We start from the raw sequence: 21,730 nt of genomic DNA, 5'->3' as shown, positions 1-21,730 counted from the left end.
ATCTTGTATTCGTAGGTCTAAGCTCTGCACATTCATGCCATATCATGCTAAGTTAGTAAGTACAGGCATAACGTTATCGATGCATTTAGGTGCGAGACATTTTTAGCAATTATGTGTGAGAGAATTCGAAAATGCTACACTATGTGCGAAACCTTTTCCGACACTTATGTGTGAGGGATAAGTGGTCGCTAGATGTGTGTAATTCTGCATACACTAGACTACACGATACTCACTCCATCTACAGCCGTGGCATAGATACGCTCCAATCGCAGCTCTGTCATGAATGTAGTTAACGAGGAACAGTCACTACTAGCAGGAGTGACGGTATCGATATAGTCAAGGGGGTCTTATCCCTTTATTATACCAGAGAGTTTTTCTATAAGTACCTATTGGCAAAAAGATGGGATAGCGGGGGTCTTATCCCTTTATTATACCAGAGAGTGTATTAAGAAGTATCTATTGGCAAAAAGATGGAATAGCGGGGGTCTTATCCCTTTATTATACCAGAGAGTATTTCTATAAGTACCTACTGGCAAAAAGATGGGATAGCGGGGGTCTTATCCCTTTATTATACCAGAGAGTGTATTAAGAAGTATCTATTGGCAAAAAGATGGGATAGCGGGGGTCTTATCCCTTTATTATACCAGAGAGTATTTCTATAAGTACCTACTGGCAAAAAGATGGGATAGCGGGGGTCTTATCCCTTTATTATACCAGAGAGTATTTCTATAAGTACCTATTGGCAAAAAGATGGGATAGCGGGGGTCTTATCCCTTTATTATACCAGAGAGTATTTCTATAAGTACCTACTGGCAAAAAGATGGGATAGCGGGGGTCTTATCCCTTTATTATACCAGAGAGTATTTTAGAATTACCTACTGGCAAAAAGATGGGATAGCGGGAGTCTTATCCCTTTATTATACCAGAGAGTATTTCTATAAGTACCTACTGGCAAGAAGATGAGATAGCGGGGGTCTCATCCCGTTTATTATACCGGAGAGTGTATTACGAAGTATCAGTTGGCAAAAGATGGGATAGCGGGGGTCTTATCCCTTTATTATACCAGAGAGTATTTCTATAAGTACCTATTGGCAAAAAGATGAGATAGCGGGGGTCTTATCCCTTTATTATACCAGAGAGTGTATTAAGAAGTATCTATTGGCAAAAAGATGGGATAGCGGGGGTCTTATCCCTTTATTATACCAGAGAGTATTTTAGAATTACCTACTGGCAAAAAGATGGGATAGCGGGGGTCTTATCCCTTTATTATACCAGAGAGTGTATTAAGAAGTATCTATTGGCAAAAAGATGGGATAGCGGGGGTCTTATCCCTTTATTATACCAGAGAGTGTATTAAGAAAAAAGTGTTTTAAGAATACTGGTATAAAATGGGTTTAAGGTTTGTACCCCAACTTAGCACAACTTTTTGTAGATAGCACGTGTTTCTAAAATATTTTTTTAAGGGCTAAAAAAAATGGGATAAATAACCCGTACTGAAACTACTGAATATCTGGAATGGAGTAAGAATGTTTAGAATACAGTGCGAATTGTCAGGAATTGTCAGGAATAGAAAAGAATTTTTATTCCGACGGCATTCCGGCTCATTCGTACTCTCGTGTGAAGGGGGCTTTACTTTCTGTGAGCCAGCCAAGTAGCGTTCACAAAACTCTACAACAGCCGAACTAGCGAGTCTCTGTGTGTATGGCACATTCATGAAAATACCCATTCTGTGCCTGCTGTTTCCCTGTTGCCTTCAAGTGCTCTTACCTAAAGTGTAAGCCATGATACACGTGCCCTACGATGGAAAAAACATAGCCATTCTCGTCGATGGGTGTGGTCTTTAGGTCCGTCCAAGGCGAGGAGATGAGGCGGTCCTTGGAGAACCAGTTGTCCTTGTTACTCCCCGTCCCGTTGAAGATGAGGTCACGGGTTTCCATATTTGGGCTGAACGTGTACAGGGACACCTTCACCTGTCAATCAAGACATGGAGGTATTATAGCAGTGGTGTTCAAGCAACGCCGAACTGACCAAACGGGTCTGACCTTTTCGGCGTGGTGGTGACGGCGTTGGGTTTGTGATCTGGCCGCCCGGGTTTGGCGAGGGTTCGAATCCCGGGAGCCAGGAGACTGTTTCTACCCGCCTCTAACATTATCAATGGCATTTTGACGTTGGTTAATGAAAAATGTGGCCCCTCCGTGTAGGTTGCGGACTGGTTTTCTGCACTTTCGCCCCCCCCCCCCCGACACCCTGCAGCTACCGGGCTATTTTGGGGGCACGGCAGGGACCCTGGCGTTTCTGAACTCGGAGTCAAAATCAACCCTGGACCCGGCAACAAAAGATATCGTCACGTAATCGTGAAAACATCCCCATGGCATCCAGCAGTCCACCGGGACAAATGTCTGGCTTCAGAGCTCTAGACCGGCTGGGGTTAGCCTGGATGCCATCCGATTTCTACCGGGGCTCCTTGCACCCGCTGCCCTTAAACAATATTTTTAGTGCAGCAAGTGCAAATAGCCCCGGTAGAAATCGGTAGAAAAGGGGTTGCCCCAGCCCCTTGCTAGGTTGGGGCAACCGGTACAACAACAACCGGTACAACAACATCTACGTAGGGAATATTGTTTGCTGTTTTAGTAAACATTGTAACCTTCTTAATGTCCAGTGATTCCCACATCCCGACGTCCCTGCTTATGTAGTGACCAGTCGACAGACTCGGATCGTCGGGCTGGTTGGCCGGGACGGAGGCGGAACTCCAGAGAGGGTAGATGTCCGGACCCGCCTTGGCTTGGATCTTGAACACCAGTTTCCACTCACACGCTGTGAAGAAACAGACTTAAGTTACATTTCGCATTGATTCACGATGTCCTCAATACGCCTGTCAGCCCCCCATCCCACCCCCAAAATCAATTTTTTGTATCATGAGAAGCAAAAGTACACGCTCTCCCCTGGCTGTCAACGAGTACCATGTGTCTAACTGTGCAAATCTGCGAATCGGACATAACTACATGGTAGTTTCAAAACATTTTAGCAGAACTCTGCAAAGACCTGAGTCAGCACACAAATGTACATACCCTGTGTGGCAGAGACCCTTTCCACTAGGACAGCGCTCTCGTCGCGCTCTCTCTGTGATTCAGAATTTGACAGATCGCTCAACTAATTGTACAGAAAAGAAACGAATCTGTTCAAACTTTGTGTCTTTTGTTGTCTTTGAGGTCACACTTTTGCATTTTGTATGATGTACCTAGTTTGAATTCACATATCCTATTTAGGTCGCAGTAAGAGCGCCGCGCGATCGCCGTCTGGAAAGGGGGCCTAAGTAATTTTACAAAATGTTTATTGTGCTTTAATACTGTATTCTTTTCGAGCGGGCAGACAGACAGACAGACAGACAGTCAGACTGACAGACAGACAGAAAGAAAGACAGAAAGACAGACAGATAGACTGACAGACTGACAGACAGACAGATAGAGACCCCAAACAAGGCCTTCTAGACGAAGATAAAAACAGAATGTTAGCCGTACTGTCTTTGGTTCTTGGGAAGGGGTTGGGGGTGGTTTGGTTCTTGCAGAAGCTAGCATACGCCAGCTATCATCTGATTTAATAGTTTAAACTGCAGGTAAATTTAAGCAGCCGGTCATGATGGATTGCAATTTAAAACTACTGATAGCTAACGATATACTGCGTCTTTTAACAGTTTAGAAATTTACCTGCCGGATTTGATTAATCTGCCACAGGGAAACTAATGAGTACAAGGGAATATTATTTCAAGCTTCCCGCCTTCATTGCTACAGAGTCGACGCCATTCTGCTATTTATTCAGCTAAATTACGCAGGCAAATTTCAAAGGTCAGCTATGACAGCCAGCAGCCTAGTGCTTCTTATAAAAATTAAAATTGTACCTGCCAGATTGAATGCCCCAAAAGGGACGCTAATTGAGTAAAAGAACTAGCATTGCACGAGGCAAAAAATAAAACGACGTACGTCGTTCGACGCGCGTCTGTGAACAACGTAGGTTGTTAGTCCTAGGACACTGACCTAGGACAGTTTACACACACCCCTGTGGACGTGTCGCAATGCGGTGAACTCTGGTAACCCGCCGTGACATTTTGACAGTGCGCGTCTTCAAAATGGCGGGAATAGAACAAGTCGTTGTTGTTGTTCATCCGACAGGTGATAATTTTATTGTCTACTCGCGCGTACATGCAGCGCCTGGCATGGCGCAGAAGACGGCTGGACCGGTACCATGGCATTCAACGGGCAGCCTTCTTTGCTGCCGATGGTATCATTGAAGCTCAAGGAAACGTCAACCGAACAGTTTGGGTGCAAGAGCATACCAGGAGCGCTCACAGCGCCGCCGAAATGGGTTGCCTGCGACACGGACCCGTTTACACGAGGTTGTGAGGCGCCGTGGACTCCCTGCGGCGCGTCGTAAGTCACCTCCGGAGGTGCCACACTGCGTCGCGCCACAGTGCGCCGCAGCGCGTCGTTTTCGTTGTTTACACGGGAAGATTTTGTAAACTTGCAGCCACTATTGCTCATCTAGTGGAAGACGGGCTTACTGCTACTGCACTTTAGGTAGGCAGGTAACCTTGGAAGGTCAGCTATGATATCTTATTGGAGACTGCTTCTCAAAAAACAAAAGTTTGAAATTTACCTGCCAGATTCAATTAAACACCCATCGGGACACTAATTTCGAACAAGAGACAACCATTTTGAAGTTTCCCCTGTTATTGCTAACGTAGTGGAAGACGGGCCTTCTAGTACAAAACTAGATTAGGCAGGTGAACTTCAGTTTAACTATCAAAGCTAACAGTCTACTGCTTCTTATAAAACTTTTGAAATTTACCTGCCGGACTTTATCAACCTCCCACATGGACTCTACGATATTAAACTGAATTAGGTAGTTAACCTTGAAAGGTCAGCTATAATAGCCTACAGCCGATTGCTTCTTATAAAGATTTAAAGTTTACCTGCAGGATTTAATCAACATTTTTGGGACACAAATGTAGCGAAATAGACAAGCATTTCCCCCAATATTGCTAATGTAGTGAAAGACGGACTTCCTGCTACTAAACTGAATTAGGCAGGTGAACTTCAAAGTTCAATAATAATAGCTATCAGTCAAGTGTTTCTTGTTAAAGTTTTAAAATTTACCTGCTGGATTTAATTAATCTCCCAAAGGGACGCTAACCCAGGACAAGAGACAAGCATTTTAACCTTCCCAGCACTATTGTTACTTTAGTAGTATTTATAAACAAATAAACTTTAGTAGTAGTCTTGCTTCCTGCTAATTAACAAAATTTGGCAGGTAAAATTGAAAGGTTATCTTCTGAATGGTAAACTCTATCTTGAAGTACGAAGTTATTGCTATTGCTAACATCCAAGGTAAGCTCTTCAACTAGATTGTTTTAGCGGGGCTGTTTGGGTGCAGAAACATAAAAAGTCTGACATGCATGATATCATTCGATCAAAAATAAATTTCGATGAAACATGTACGACCATTGGATAATCTCACAGTTACTCACGTATCTCGGGCTCCGGACACGGGCGTGTGTTCTCAGCCTGCCTCGAGCTCACTTCCAGCTGGGCTTGCCGTGCCTCCATTTGTGCTTGCCTTGCCTCCAAGTCAGCCACCCTCCGCTGCAGCCCGACGGTGTCGGCGTTGGATCCGGACTCTCCTCCAAAGCAGCACGACCCGGGATGGTAAGGTAGCGTGATTCTCTGTGCGGCGGTGTGGTCGCCCCAGATGCAGAAAACCAGCAGAACAATCATCTGTACTGTAATGGCCATGCTGAAGAGCGCTGTGCCAAGAACCGTTTGTTCGCCAACAAAGAACTGCGTACACTTAGGTCTTCTGGGTGGCAATGAACAAGACGGTAGCCGGAAATACGTCCCGTTTCCTCGTCTACACTGCGAGATCTAACTTTATACGACCTTTGACAACCTGTGTTATGCACCCGAATGACTGAATACAAAGGCGTCTTGGTGCAACCGATCACTGTATATGGACATCGTTGCCTTTTACGGCTCAATCACACCTATTTTCCACTTAGAGGAAACACTGGCTAAGTTTGTCCACTCCACGTCATTTTCCAGGTAGCAGGAACAGTTTTACGTACAGTTTGAAGAAGATTTTCCAAGTAGAGGATATAGATCCGCAGTGCAGACAATTTTGTTCCACCTTGTGCAATTTGAAGTAAAGGAAGTAGTTTAATACACAGTTTAAAGACGATTAATACGAATATCCCAACTTTCCACGTTTAGGAAAAGGTTAAACAGTTTGACGAGGACACACTGACTCCTAACGTGGCACTTCCATGCTGCATGGCGGACAGAGTGCGAGCGATAGTGCAGATGGTTCTCTTCATCTGAGGCCATCGAATTCCTGCTCAGGAAGGTGGGACACGTCCCACGTATCTAGCTGCACGTAGCTTGTACGCTGTCAGGAGTTTGGCTCAGAAGCCAGAGGTCTTATATTCCAATCCTGCCACGCTGCCGATCGTGGACCCTTGGACTAGGCAGTGTACAATACTTTCCTCATTCCACCTAGGTGTAAAAATGAGTACCTGACTTCGGTTGGGGATGTAAAAGGCGGCGGGAGGACAGGTTTGAACTTCGTCTCCCAATACGGTGCCTTAGACACAATGGACAACAACCCACTGCCCATGGCTATGGTCTTGTTGCAACATAGGGGTGATGTTTTGCCACTCTCAGGCTTTAACGTGTCCCACATCCAGTGTTTACCCAGCCAATGCTAAACTGTTTTTCCGTGGAGGCATATTGGCACATTTAGACACATTGCCAAGTGCATTATCGTGGCCCTGACATGCTGTAGAGGTTGGATTCTAATGTAGAGAATGCTATGCCCTACGTTAAGTGTAAGAACTGTATCATTGATGTTAGAAGATGGCAATAATAACAATCATAACATCTGACTTTTGTTTTGCTTCATGATCCTGCAAACTGACGATTCGATGTTCAATTTGTACAGTGTGTGTTTGATGGCACCCCAGATGATCAGCATTGCTGCCTGATATGTCCTGTTTATTGTATTGTTACATTTTCAATAAAAAGAAATAAAACTGACGATGTGAACAGCATGTTTGAATTTGCCGCACTGCTCGATATGGGATTTGACACAGAGTTGAAACCCAGTACGTATTGCCTGTTGGGGTAATAGCGTAAATGCACAAAATTTCGCGGTGGATTAATGTTCGCGGTTTTCGCGGTGGCCACTTCACCGCGAACTTAAAACCACATTTTTTCATGGCAGTAATGGTACTACCTCGAACTTAAAACCCACCACAAAAAGCCATTTTCCCGGTACCGCGAAATTAAATCCCCGCGAAATTATATGCATTTACAGTACATGTATTAGCTTCGACCTGAGGTGACACACGGTAGAACCGGTCGGGTTTCCCTGCAAGGTCGCTGACGTCACTGTAAGGTACAGTGAACTGGCCAAGCTTCAAATCTCCAAACAGAAGTTGGGGTGGATGATCGTAATGGTTTGATTGGCTGACGTGATCATCCTCGTAACTGTCGATATGGACAGTTAGAATTTTCTGGACCTGAATTCACCAATATCCGCTGACAGGCGGAGCTAAACAAGACAAAACGGTCTAACTTCATACGACCTTTCATAATCTGTTATGCACTCAAATGACTGAATACAAAGGCGTCTTGGTGCAACCGATCTCTGTATATGGACATCATTGCCTTTTACGGCTAGATCACACCAATTTTCCACTTAGAGGAAACACTGGCTAAGTTTGTCTACTCCACGTCATGTTCTAAGTAACAAGATCAGTTTTACGTCCAGTTTGAAGAAGATTTTCCAAGTAGAGGATATAGCACACAATTTCTTCTGGCTTAAACTCTTGGGTTAATTTAGATCTTTTGTGTCAACTTAGGAAATGACCTTGACATTGCTGCCATCGAGGAAAACGCACATGATATATATTTACTGACTCAACTAACAAAGACTCTAGAGTAGAAGAAAAGGTGTCAACTTGGATCCCTTGTAGTTAAGGAGGAGATAGCTTTATGCGTTGGCGTGTTGATCACATATTTCTATAATCGCTGAAAACAAATAGCACCCCCCCCCCCCCCATCCCTATACTCTTCTCTCCAAATGTCAGAGGCTGTCTTGATACAGTGAAGAAACGTAGGAGAACTACCTTTCTTCTGAAGAGAAATCATACACGTGAATATTGTACACATGCTAGCTTCAAGAGTTGACCTTCGTTCTGCATTACGCACCTGAGTTGCCGAATACAAAGCAGACCCTGCACAGCATTACCTATGCGTTCAGCAGCTACGCTTGGGCAACGCGTTTCTAGGTCGATAAATCCGCACGACAAAATGTGAAAATGATTCACCTCTAGTATTACGACATTTTCTCGTTGAAGGAAAAGCTGTACAGAAACAATTTACCGTCATCTTTTGTGTCTACGTGGAAGACATAGAGCCATTGGAACACAGATTCCCCGAATGTGGCACTGGAAGGCCGCTTAGAGCAAAATAATTTAATTTGTAACTCTCAAGTGATTATAAATCTTTATAGTTGGGAGCTCATGGTGTGCATTTTAGTTGTCATTTCAAGCTTATGAAAACACATTTTAATGCAGATCTAACAAGTCTTATGGAGATAGAAATAAACAAACAAACAAACACACATTTTCATCTATTTTATGTAATGAAGTTCAGATGTTTGACACGGAAATGGTAAAATCTTTGTACTTTCCAACAAGCAAATTTCCGTCACAGGACGGAGGGACAGGTCCTTCAGACAGCCCTGATACGAAGCCACCGAAAAAAACGTCATTGACACATTTATATTCTGATTGACAGGTAAAGATGTCCCTGTACACGTTCAGTCCCAAAATGGAAATCCGTGACCTCATCTTCAACGGGACGGGGAGTAACAAGGACAACTGGTTCTCCAAGAGCCGCCTCATCTCCTCGCCTTGGACGGACCTGAAGACAGAGCAAACCAACTACTTTTCCATCGCAGGGAGCGCACATCCACATAGCTCGAGGCGCTACTATAGGTAAAAGTACCTGTCAGAACCTATTACACCTTTCAAGAGATGGGTAACTAAACTTAATTCTAGACGTTTTGATCCCATAATGCTAATTAGATAATCTTTCTATGCTAGTATGCCCTGTGTACGAACCAGATATTTGCTGATGCATTTCAGATACTGCATGAAGGTTTCCAGTTTAGTAAAGAAGTGCGCCACCCACGTAAGACGTGTTAATTTTTTAAAGCAGAAATTATGATAAAGTATATTTTGGGTCGGGGCGTCCCGCTGTGCATGCTAACCGGATCGCAAGTCATTACGGGAGTAAGGAATGGCGATCCGTACATCAGGGCACACCAACCTCCTTTCATCCTGGAGGGAGGGCGATACAGACAAACTGACATCACATGTGCCTAAAAAGTAAACAGTTTATCTCTCAATATGATTACTTATCTGTTGCACAGGCGATTCTTCATCAACCGGAACTACGGAGGCTGTCCAGCTGACCGTGGTTGGCTGGTCGTCCTTGATGGATACTCGAACTATTGTCTGTGGGAGAGGAGGAACAGCGGCAACCCGCGGATCCTGTTTTCCAAGCTGCCTACCAACGTCAATTTCGAGCGAGGTACGTAAATACTAAGTATATACTGTGAAGTACCCTGTACTGCATGGAACATTTAAGCCTTTTTCTCTCAGTCACTCATGGCAAGGTTTTGCCACTCCCGAGGAGGTACCCCCTGCCTTGACCGACTCCAGCCTTCCATGCATCTTGCAGTTCTTATTGCCATTTTTATTCATTGAACTACTGTGCTCGAAAATCATTATTTATTGTGGGACAGGCTTTGGGCTCAGCAAAACGTTCGGTTTTGGAAATAAGAGTATCAATCCACTGTTTATGTCTTCAGGACTGTTCATCTATAGAAACTAGTTGCGATTCATCTGGGTGTAAATTTTATGAAATGTAACGTTAATGTTTTTAAACGATTTTAAATGTCCAAATACATTGTATTTCTTTTTATATACCTTGCGCCCTCCTGGAAAACAGACCTAGGTTTTTAGTGTGTACTATATATGTATTCATCTTGCGTGGAATAAAGATGATTTTTTACCCTAAACTGTCGTTGTCCCATGCAGATCGGGCAAACGTCGGTATAGCTGACGTCATGGCCATCTTCATCAAGACCTGTGACGACTAGAAGTTGCGATGATCAGCTGACATCTGTGCCTTGCATTGGGCCATCTGCATACAGAGCAGTTAACGCTAGTTCACCTTTATTCGCAGGGTAACCTATATTCGTTATGTTTACTAACACGGTATTAAGGGACGGACGGTGGTTTCAAGTTGTAATACGTTCAAAATATTGTAGTTTGAAACTCTCGTGCGTCGACTTGATATCCCTAAATACCTATTTCTGACAGCAACGGATATAGGTTACCCCAGGGATAAAGGTGAACTAGAGTTCCATTTACTAATCATTATTCTAATAGCAAGACTTACTTAATAAAGCTAAGTGCAATATTTATTTCATTGCTAAAACGAACTGTAGCTTACAGTAACGTCTTTTCAATGGGACAGTCCTTCTTAGCCATACATGGGTCAGTAGAATGAGATTTAGCAAATAGAAGAATATCGTAGAACATAACAACATATATTGCATACTAGTAATGTTTAATGTTAATTTGTATATTAGAATGAAAGCCTATATATCTGGCCGACAGGCTGAATAAAGGTTCGGAAACTTGAACTATACGGCTCCAGATGTTTCACTGAGGAATGACTGCGGTGCGATAGATGTCGGTTAGCTGAGGGATGTGTCTACCCTAACATAACAACATCTATTGCATGATGTTTACTGTGAATGTGCAAATTAGAATGAAAGCCCATATATTGTAGATATCGCCAACTCGATTGGGGTGCAAGTTGCTTTGAATACGGTTCTAGAATGTGACTTCTGAATCTTAGGACTGTCATAGAATTATAGGATAATGTGTTTGTAGTTTCTGGAAGTATGTTTGATCACGATGCAGCCGTAGCAGCTCAACCTGTGTAGAAACTTATTCTCAACTTAATTGCTCCTTACCGTGTAGCAGTACTATATGCATGTCAAGAATAATGAAGAAAATATACGATCCTTGCTTCCTGACTAGAGTCTATAGCTATCTTTGATATCACAGTGGTAAGTACAGCATGCATCCAGTACTGACTTTGACTGTTTAAATTAGCTTGAGAATTTCAGAGAGGTGGGTGCTTAAAGGAAATAAGATGCAGTTGTACCTGTTTGTACTGACCAAAACGTAATGACATGAAAAGCAGAGAGTAGACTTATTTCTCAGCTAACAACATGTAACACCGGACATAAGAGTTTTCTTTAACACAACCAGTTTTTCTCACCTGCTGACGTTTTGGTGTCTGTCAGACATTTTCCTCGGAGCTTCCAACTGGAGTTCTGATTCTCGCCGCTATATGTAGCCGATGTAGGTGGCACTTTTGCGGCAAGGTGGTACGAAAGGGGAGTACAAGCTCAGCCACGTTGGGGATATTGTTCTCACTATATGGCTGTACCATATGCATGTCATGCGGATTTGGTAGTTTGGGTGTGGTCGGATTTTTATGTCATGCTAGATGCCAATTTTTGTGCAAAATTTCTCTCGAATGCCCCAATGCATCACTCCTGAAGTGGATGTAATGATATTTAAAAAATTTCATTTTTGCCAAATTTATAGACCCCCCACGCTTTGTCGTGCACTGCGTCGTTGGTTTTTTTGCTAATAAATAAACCTATAATCAACTAAGTCTGTCTCAAAGTGCCGTCTGTTGAATGCACTATATGTACATGGATCAAAAGCGCCGCCTGGCGTTCCTTACTAGCATTTCAAAGAGTCGTCATATAAAATAAATCAGGTCAATGTGAGCTTGTCACGACAGGTATTAATGTATTTCGATGAGGGATTTGTATTTGTAAGGACATTGTTGGAACTGATGTCATTTTCGATGCCATTTTCATCTATCTGATGGGAACAGTCCCTGCCATCTTTGTTCTATATCAGAGTTTACCGCGATGTAGTGAAGAATTCTTGCCTTTCTTCTTAGTAAATCAGATGCGCTTCAGGCATATGCCAGGACACAGAACAGTGCACAATCTTGATCAGATTAGTCGATACTCGTCCATTTTGTCGGTAAAGAGACCTTTGAACAGTACCAATTTTTTTCACTATCAAGACCCTGGTTATTGAGCCAACGTATTGTCCCAACGTGGAAAATGCATATGTTACAGTACGTCAAGCATAACGACACCCTCCCACAGCACAAAGAATGCGCAATGGTCAGTTTTGGCTTCATAATCACGCCACAATGGAATCCGGATGTACTTGTCACCCGTTGTCATTTAAACCGACCGATTGATTGGTTGATTGATTGATTGATTGATTGATGGTACCAAGAAATGCCTCATTGAAAATATCTGCGGGCTAACGTCTAAGGGAGCCTAAGAGACTCTCTAATTGTCCTCACATAGAATGTACTATGATTGTTGGCATATAGGAGTGATGCAATTACATTCAACGAGACTTGTTCATCATGCATGATCTAGGAACCAGTCAGCAACTTTTGGTGCTGTGATTGACAGGTGTCAGAAAGACATTTTGTTAGACTATTACATCCTTATCTAGCGTTTCTTTTCGCAATATAAGAATCATGTTGTTGTGATAATTTCAATTTTGTCATTTTTCAGTCTTTGGCTAATTAGTCGAGGGCAGAACAGCCAGAATTAGCTTTCTATGTGAGTTTCTCTCACAGGACAGATGTGCGTGGCCTGTAAGGTAGGGAGTAGCGGGGGAAGTGTGCCTAGAAAAAGTGAGATTCATCTTTAACTGTTTTGATGATACTCGGCAGATATAAACTTTTGGCCATTTGAATGTTGGCGGCCACATCCTATCTTTTGTCAAGCACTATAGAGCTGGCTAATTGCCACACCTCGTTTTTACTCTATGTGAAATTTGAAAGCTCATGTGCACGGTGCACCCTTAAGTTCTACCACGTGTGAAGAAAAAAAACAATAACAAATAATTGCATCATGCATTTTCTTTTATTGCGAGAAATCTTGGTTACATATAGCGGCAAGAGCTGATCTTTGGGCTCCTTCGGTCATGAAAAGTCAAACAAGGAAGATAAAGGTTTTCATTCGAGTTGGAAGGTCAAGATTTAGAGTTATTGCAAGATAGTAGTTTTCAGTTTCAAGAACTCGATATGGATGAAAAATAGTGAAATGATTATAGAAAGTTCCAACTCCTGAAGAGATGGAATTTTAGAGAAAGCCGTGGGAGCCCTTCCATCTACTAAAGGCTGTGAGACGGATTTCAAACAATTTTTAAGACGAACTTACTATAACTGTTATGTGATGTGGGCTTTCTTTGTTCCAGACGCAACACTGATGTTTCCTACCCAGATCTTCTGTGCCTGTCAGAGATTGTACAATACTTTGTAACTCCTACATCTGGTATTTGCTAAACAAAGCTGATAGTCAGAATTGTATATCTAAGATGACCAATGTATCATGAAACACTTGTTTCTCTCTTTATGTTTGATACCTGACAGTCTACTGATGTCCCCCCACTGACAGAAATAAATTGAATGCTGCACTGTGATTATATTTAACTCTATACCATAGATATGTAAAGAGGCAAGTATAATTGTTTTATGTCGTATTTCTGCTTCCTCTGCTACTTGGTCAAATGAATTCAACTTTTATTTCATTTCGGAGCCAAATGGTCTAAAATTTGGCGTGGTTGTATGAGCAAATACCACGAGATGTTTCGTTGGTTTCATTAATGTTTTTCCATAAACACGTAGGCCTTTAAACTCCGTTGAGTTTTTTTGCCATTTCCAGATCAAATTGTACATTTTGGCCTCCTGTGCCCTGGGACAGTATCAAAATGACCTGAAATGTGGCTTGGAATGCCTCTATCTTATGCCGACAGCTACAGGACCTCATTCAAATGTTTGGAATAGGCCGAATAGGAAGATGGTGCAGTGATGACCTCTTACATGTTATGATCGTACATGTAACTGCAATCCAGACATATTGACCAATCAAACATTAACTTTTTTTCGCTCTTCATTTCTTGATAGCTGAAAGATTACTGATGATCTCCCAACTGGCTGTTGTACTGTGATTTAATTTTCTCTTCATCATCACAAGACCAAACTGTATGTTAAACTTTAAAACCCGCTCACAAGCCTTGCTATGGTTAAATAAGGCAAAAGCAGCTAAGTTCTATGCGGCTGATCTGCAGTCATGACTGGAAGGCCAGGATGGTGCTCGGCACGCGCAGGAGGACCATCGCCATTCCGGGTCCTGTTGGAAACAAGGGCAAGAACGGATTTAACATTCAGCTGACATGTGAAGAAAACAATGAACACAAAGCTGCTGCTGTTAGCTGGCGCTGGATATGGGTATGACATGATTTGCAAATCTTCTTTACCATTCACCAATGAAACCACTCTCGTCACTAGTAACTGTTCTCCCTACTTCGAAAATAAAGGTTGCTGCCGGCTATCAGGGCGTCGTGGTTGATTTGCGTTTGGGCGCAGTCACATACGTCGTGCGAGCGTCGTACGATCTTTAACGTACGTTTGTGAAGATTGTTGGTTGATCTCTAACTTAAGGTATTTTTGGTGACAGCCATACCACATCATTGTAGGTTCTTGCCACACAAAAGGCTGATTTAGATCCTTATTGATGATTGTTTATGTCACAGCCTGCTTGAAAGTCCTATGGCATCAAAATCGTACGATGACCGCACGACGTAAGTGATCGCGCCCTGACTTAGTAATTTACCATCTATCACCGTACCCCGAGGCTAAGCGACAGGCAGGAATGAGGTCACCTTCAGGAACGAGGGAGAGAAAAGGTTATAACTATCTCTGACTGCCCCGGCAAACCGGGATGAGATGTAGTTGAAGAATATTACGATTTTCCCTTTTTGGTCTGAGTGAAGATAACTTTTACCAGGACGTTAGCACACTATCGGAACGCTCACAGTGTAAGAGGGCTTGTTGGGTTATAACTACACACGACCATTTCGCCTGGGAAGGAAGTGCGCTCACCTTCGGGAACTACTCCAAGGTTTTAGCCATGTCCTTGTCGTACTCCTCGGGGTCGATGTACCCGTTGCCGTTGGTGTCCATGGAAGTGAACCAATCAGCGGGCAGGCTGCTGACGTCAGTCCCCCTCTCCCTCAGCATCTCCAGAGCCTCCTCCTTGGATAGCCTGGAGTCCTTGTCCACGTCGTGTTCTCCGAAGACGCGGCGGTGGTGGGCGTACTCCTCCTTCTCCTCCTCCAGCAGCTCAAGGAGCCCGCGGGCTTCCTCAGCCACCCTGTGGAGCAAGGACAGGGCTTCAGTTACCTCCATGGAAAATGGACGACGAAAGAAAGTGGACACTATCTGAAACGTCTGGCCGTTTCCAAAATCATATCCAGTTGCTTGAATAACTGCTTTTTGCGTAAGGCTGCTGTTTATCTGGGAAACACTTTTCATGAAGGAAGGACAAGTGTACAAGGTACAATATATAGCAACGATTACAGAACATCAATACATCAATAACAGAATATTATTGATATTCGACAGTCATGTGATAAATGGGATAACGGTAAATTGGAAATAGAAATACTGACGAGGCTATCCTTATGGGTTATACTGATGATAGCTTACCGTTCTATGTCAGTGTCGACTTCGTCGTCAGCCACCATCCTTGAGAACAACAAGATTTACATTTAATTTCAAAACATAAGCTGGGATCAAAGGAAGGGTCTTATTGTAACTCCGGTTCGAATCGTCAGGAAATAATTACTGACTTTTACTTCTCAGATGTCTCTATGAACAAGAACTACTCGAAATACTATTCGTTTCTCCCTATGGAATACGTGCTGGCGACATCTCACCTCTTACTTCGCCTGCAGCCGTCATCGCAGTTACAGCAGAAAATGTTGCACTTCCCGTATCCACAGCAAGGAGTGGGCTGCTGTAAATGTATAAAACGTATTAGTTTGCTATTTCAGACCCGTGGCATATACAAAACGTACTAATGTCGCCTGCTTTCGATGATTTGAAATGCTTTGAAATTGTCTGTGCCGTTTGCGCTGAGCGAAAACATAGTCAATAGATGCAAATGGCCTTGTTACCAGAAATATATAATTCTTGGCATTCTTCGTTGGCATTACGTTTCCAAAACATGTAATAGAACGTAGAAAAGCTTATAACATAATCTAAATACTTATAAAATCTTGATATACACGCTCACTCCCAGATGGAGCACCTGTTCTTGGACCAGTCGTTCTCAATGCACAATGTTAACTTTTTGTAGTCTTGTGCTCTGTGAATATGCAGCATGTCTATGTGGGGGAATATCAGCTGTTCAGTCACTAGCCTTTGAATTTTCGTCATAGTTTAATACGGGACTAGAAACACCTATCAAGTCACTTACTCTGGTATTATCTGCACAATAATAATAGCATGTCTTGCTCCACCACGATCCAAAGCATCTTCGATATTTAAGGTTGCAACAGACCGAGTCTGCCGGGCCCACCATCAGCACCATCAGGAGTGCGGACAGGCCCAGGAACATCGTCAGCTTGTAATCCATGGTTGTCTATATAGTAGATACAACGGGAGAACACATCAAGCTGGTGATTTTAGTATCATGAGAAACATGACTGGAAAATAAGCAGACAGGAAACCATATGTAATGATTTCCTTACAACAAATGAAGGTTGACATGTATAGAGCCTAAAAAGGCCGACCCCTTACGTCACACACACACACATACATACACACACACACATACACACGCGCGCGCAAACATACACACACACACACGCAAACACACGCGCGCGCACACACACACAAGCACACACACAAACACTGGTATAAATGGTTTATTAAGAAAGTAGTATTGCTAGATTCGCAGCCCGAAGGCTGAATTGAAGTTGTGATATTACAATAAAATAATCGCACTAGATCAATTTTCAACAGAGGCAAATCATTAGAAAATACTTATAAAATCAGCGTAGTAGGCACAAATATCTACATAATATTGACCAGCGAGCCCTTAAAAATGGAGATATTAGTGACATACTTATAGTTGTATGATCAGGGCATGGCGACATTTGAACAGTTCTCCCAGATATTGTCTACTTGATAAACACTTTTATTTTTTTCCCGTAACATCCCGACCGGGCCCCAGTTTGGAAAAGTGACCAAAGTCTTGCATCCAGGGAAGTTGCGGTATGAAGATGGCGGCTGGCTAGACTCGACTTCACGGTACTTAAGTCAGCGGCACAATGCGAACTAATGGGATAGAGGAATTATAAAGCCTACGTCACAATTCAAGCGAACGCCGAATCTCCCGAGAATCGGCTGTATTTATCACTGAAAATCTCAGGTTCCTTCACAAATTGGACGGGGCTCGTGCGACGTCTGTCCAACAATAATGATAATCCCCCATGAGATACCTTGGACATGGACGAAGTGAGAATCGACTAAGCCGGTAAAAAGCCAATATTTAGACTTTAATTTCTAAGTTGTGGGGAGTGTGAAGGGCATTAGTGGTGTGGGCGGGAAAACTAAATTGCGATAGATCAATCCAAATTCCATTGAAAGTTCAAAAATCATCGCCGAGGCTTCGCTGACTGGCGAACATCGACCGCGCTGCTAAAAACCGTCCCAGGCACACGAAATTGTCAGGACGTCGGTCGCTCTTCGGCCCGAAATGCCCATTTTGAGATCACCAACACGTCAGCCGAGCTCAATTCTTCATTTGTGACTGGTGGTCGCCCCATTATGTTGCAGGAGCAGTCAAAAAATGGCAGAAGTAGGATAGCAGCGGTAGACTGACCACCCCTCCCTGTACTGTACGTAGGTTGGAAACCCACTCTAATAGACCTATGCCTGTTGTGGTCAGGGCATTAAATTTGCGATGTGCAGCTAGGCGGATAAATAGCGCTGGTGGCGCTAGTATTGTGGCGCGAGGTCCGCCTACTGGGACTTCGTCGGCCCCGCCCCCTAGCCACCGACAGCGGTATTTGCGTTACGCAGACTAGATGTACAGACTAGATGGCCGACGATTCGACTCGGATGGTCGAGTCGACCAGGCAAGTGCCCGGTGCAGTCTTGACATTACTGGTCAGATGTGGGGTATGCCTCTAAGTCCAACTAAGGTCCCACAGGTTCCTGGCGTGGTCACGAAAATGGTAGATATGTGGATGTGGCAGCCCTGGTCGACCCGGGCCACCCCCACCCCCCCAAAACGCCCCAGACCGTTGCTGGTGCGGTTAACAAATGGTTGCATTTTGCGGCAAATTTCGCTATTGCGTTTCAGGGCTAGTGGATGGCCAACCGCCCAGGTCTTCTGTCAGTACATGCGGTGGGGAATACAGGACATAAAGTTATCAGCGACTCCACCCAGTGTTGTTGGTTCGCGCTTCCGCCGAAAAAATCAAGAAAGCCGGGCGCGAGTTGGATATACAGTATATCAGGAATGGGCGGTTTCGATTGGTACGATTTGTGCCAGGCGCATGGCGCGAATAAGAAATATTCTCTTCAAGATCCGTCAATAGGGAGAAAGTTTGCCAGGCGGAGTTTGGCCATCACAGGGTAATACACCCTGGTAATGATACCCTTTCCACGCACTCTCCTGGTCAATCATTTCCCATATTTTACCACATTCCACTACTCTAACCCCCGTCAGAATGCCTGGGGGAGGCTAGGCAAAAATTTGTCGGAGTGTCTGTGATATGCAACATGCGCGTTACCCTATCCTCACGTATCTTATGTTGCCAAGAAATAGTAGGTACGGTAGGTAGGTATGGGGCTGTTTTGTGAACTGACCTTCTTCTGCGCCAAGTGTCACTCAGAAGTTAATCATTCGTATGGCTCGAGAAGAATGGACGCTTCTGTGTAAGGGTCAGCCGTTTACACGAGGCAAAATATTTATTTATTTATTTATTAAACTTTACAGAAAAAGTTCTGCAAGGTGTGGGTAACAGGATATACCTTTACATGACCCACACCTCCAGCAACAGTTAAAATCATAACAATGAACAATAGAGAAAGGGCAAATAAAAACAAAGAACTTTACATAGAGGTATTCTAACAAAAAACGGCAAGATACGAAACAATACCCAAACGAAACAACAATAAAATGGAACAGATAAACTAAGGTTAACAAACAAATGAGAATGATGTAACTATAGGTTTATTACTTGTCCTAAAAACGTCCTACGACGTTCGACGCGCGGTGCATGTCCTAGGATCCTTCTTTTGCCCATGCAAAAATAAAAATGACGCACTGCGGTGTGCCGCAGTGAGGTATCTTCGGAGGTGCCACAATACGGCGCGCCACAGCGCGGTTCACGTCACGATAGCCTGTGGCGCGACTTTGTAGGCGCGCGTGATTAAAAAAACAAACATGATTAAAAAATTAGATTGACACAGGATGAATTTAAACAATTTCAAAGAGTGGCCATCGTACCACGATGAGTCAGTCGCTCACTGTGAAACCGCGCGGGGCGAATATTAAGTGGCATAGCTTATGATCATGAGGTCATGGATCTTCTAAAGCAAGATGACCTGTGCGCAATTAAATATCTGGCGTCGCCCTAGCCTGGGGAAAATGTTACTGCTTCGTGCGCATGCCCAACGGTTAGATACGGTGTCATGACCACATCTCACCTGTGCAGAATGTTCTGGGACCTTCAAGAAGGGAAAATGTAGTCGACTGTGGACAAAATTGGGGAGGCAATACATAACGCCGATGGTGCGAAAACTTTTTGTAAGCGACATCCTCCACTCCTTACAGATTGACGCAAAGTTACTCGTGGGACGGGCCTAGAATTCCAAAACAAAAATTACAAAATCAGACCAATTTGCATGCTGCATACCAGTCCACAGCTTGTATAGGAAAAGGAAGCAACGTCGACATTTCTAGCATCGATACTTTTGTCACTTTTTTCGCTAAATGATTTGTTCTGATTTTTTTCTCGTTCTTAAAGACTCGCTGACGCTAAGTCAGGAAAAAAAAACAATAATCAAAAATAACAATAATGTTTTTACAGCAATTAAATAACTTCGTACAAATTAATGGTGAGTAAGATCGGCAAGTCCAGCAGGCTGGGCGGCACCACGTCGTCCCACCACCGAGGCCGTGTGCGGCGCGTCACCGAGGCCGTGTATGGCGCGACACCGAGGCCGTGTCTGGCGCGTCACCTGCAAGACACCAGAAACTCACCAGCAAGGACTGCCAGACACGTGGGGCCGTGTCAGCATTTTCACCGAGACGGGGTGGGCGTCGTGTTGGGTCGTGTAAAACATCACGCCGTCATGGCATTCGGCACCGTGTCGGTCCTTCATCGAGGCAGTCGGCGCACGATCATCGGGTCACCATTGAGCCCGTGCATAGAGCATGAAACATTTGGCGCATTCTAGTCCGAGATTAGAGTGCATTTTCCTGATTTTGCTCTGACAACGTTGAGCAGTGCGCGAGGGATCTGATAAGAGAACTGGACATTTAGCATGTCAAGCTTTAATACGTGTACACAATCTACGCCATTATAGTCCCTACCTAAACGCCTAGAAATAGTTCTGCCCAATCTGGACACTTTTTTTTATCAAACTTTGTTCACTTCAGAAGTTTAGTTCTGCTGACGGGAGAAAGCCGGGGTCCTCTACAGGTGAGTTCCGAGGTCAAGCTTAGGGCGCGGTCACATCGTCGTAGGCCGTCGTTCCGAATTTAATGCTGTGCGATTTGCAAGCCGGCTGTGACAGAACCGGCCGCCCACAGGGATATAAGGGTCTGTACGTCACATGCGCGGTTACCCGCAAAAGTGCTCAGATTGCAATGGTCATTGTACCACTATTTTACGAAGGATGCGATCAGGACCTAAGTTGGGGTCGGACAATCATCTCCGTTGTATCTTGCAAAATTTGAAAGCTTGTTTATCATCCTTTTCGTAATCAATATTTATATATAATTCTCTGAGAAGATCAGGTATGATTTGATGTGTCACCTGAAAATTCCAGGATTTTTTTCCTCGGAAAGGCGTCTTTGAAGTTTTAACTGACGCCGTATTCCCACGTGACGGCCACATTATGCCCACATACGTTGTTTTTTTCTTCTAAAAAGAAAATGACTAGAGTGAGTTTATTCGTCAGTGTTTCTGTATTTGCGTGTATGTGAGTGTCTTTGTGTGTGTCTGTGTCTGAGTGTGTAGACATATATGCACATACGTGTTTGTGTTTACGCGTGTATGTGTTATTGTGTTTGAGTATACGAGTGTGTGTTTGCATGAGTGTGTGTGTGAGTTGATGTATGTGTGTATGAATGTGTGTGTGTGTTTGTGTTCGTGAGTTTGTGTGTTTGTATCTGAGACTGTGCGCGTGGGAACGCCAAAGGGAAGTTGTTTTTGATTGGCAAGATATGCCCTTAGACAAATTTGTTGGTGTTCGAGTCACGCGGTGTTCTCATTACACCATTAGAGATGCCATATAAGGTGTGGGGTATCACTACCCACCTTTCGCCGATAACATGTGCAAAAATTATCGTGTGCACGAGTTCTCGGAAAGCGTTACTAAGTGATAATTACTCACTTAAGCGACAGTCTGATAATCAAGGGCCGGTTTACACGCGGCAAAAAATGACTTAACCTAAAAAT

General features: G+C 43.7%; 2 protein-coding genes across 2 annotated transcripts in view; one reads left to right on the top strand and one right to left on the bottom strand.

The window, feature by feature from the left end:
• LOC118416927 overlaps positions 1–5,992 on the bottom strand; it is a 14,151-nt gene extending 8,159 nt beyond the window's left edge. The window contains exons 1-3 of the mRNA XM_035822233.1: positions 5,522–5,992; positions 2,645–2,814; positions 1,768–1,970 (exon numbers count right to left, since the gene is read on the bottom strand). Coding sequence (XP_035678126.1) covers positions 1,768–1,970; positions 2,645–2,814; positions 5,522–5,786 — 638 coding nt within the window. The 5' untranslated portion in view covers positions 5,787–5,992. The remainder of the gene's footprint in view (positions 1–1,767; positions 1,971–2,644; positions 2,815–5,521) is intronic.
• Positions 5,993–8,853: 2,861 nt separating this feature from the next.
• On the top strand, positions 8,854–10,218 carry LOC118416308. Its single transcript, XM_035821397.1, has 3 exons — positions 8,854–9,049; positions 9,487–9,647; positions 10,157–10,218. The coding sequence occupies exons 1-3, from the start codon at positions 8,856–8,858 to the stop codon at positions 10,216–10,218; spliced, it is 417 nt and encodes a 138-aa protein (XP_035677290.1). The 5' UTR covers positions 8,854–8,855.
• Positions 10,219–21,730: the final 11,512 nt, after the last annotated feature.

The sequence above is a fragment of the Branchiostoma floridae genome, chromosome 5 (genome assembly GCF_000003815.2).
Source record: "Branchiostoma floridae strain S238N-H82 chromosome 5, Bfl_VNyyK, whole genome shotgun sequence".
Lineage (NCBI taxonomy): Eukaryota > Metazoa > Chordata > Leptocardii > Amphioxiformes > Branchiostomatidae > Branchiostoma > Branchiostoma floridae.
Note: the sequence above shows the minus strand (reverse complement) of the source record. Positions and strands in the feature narration are given on the sequence as shown.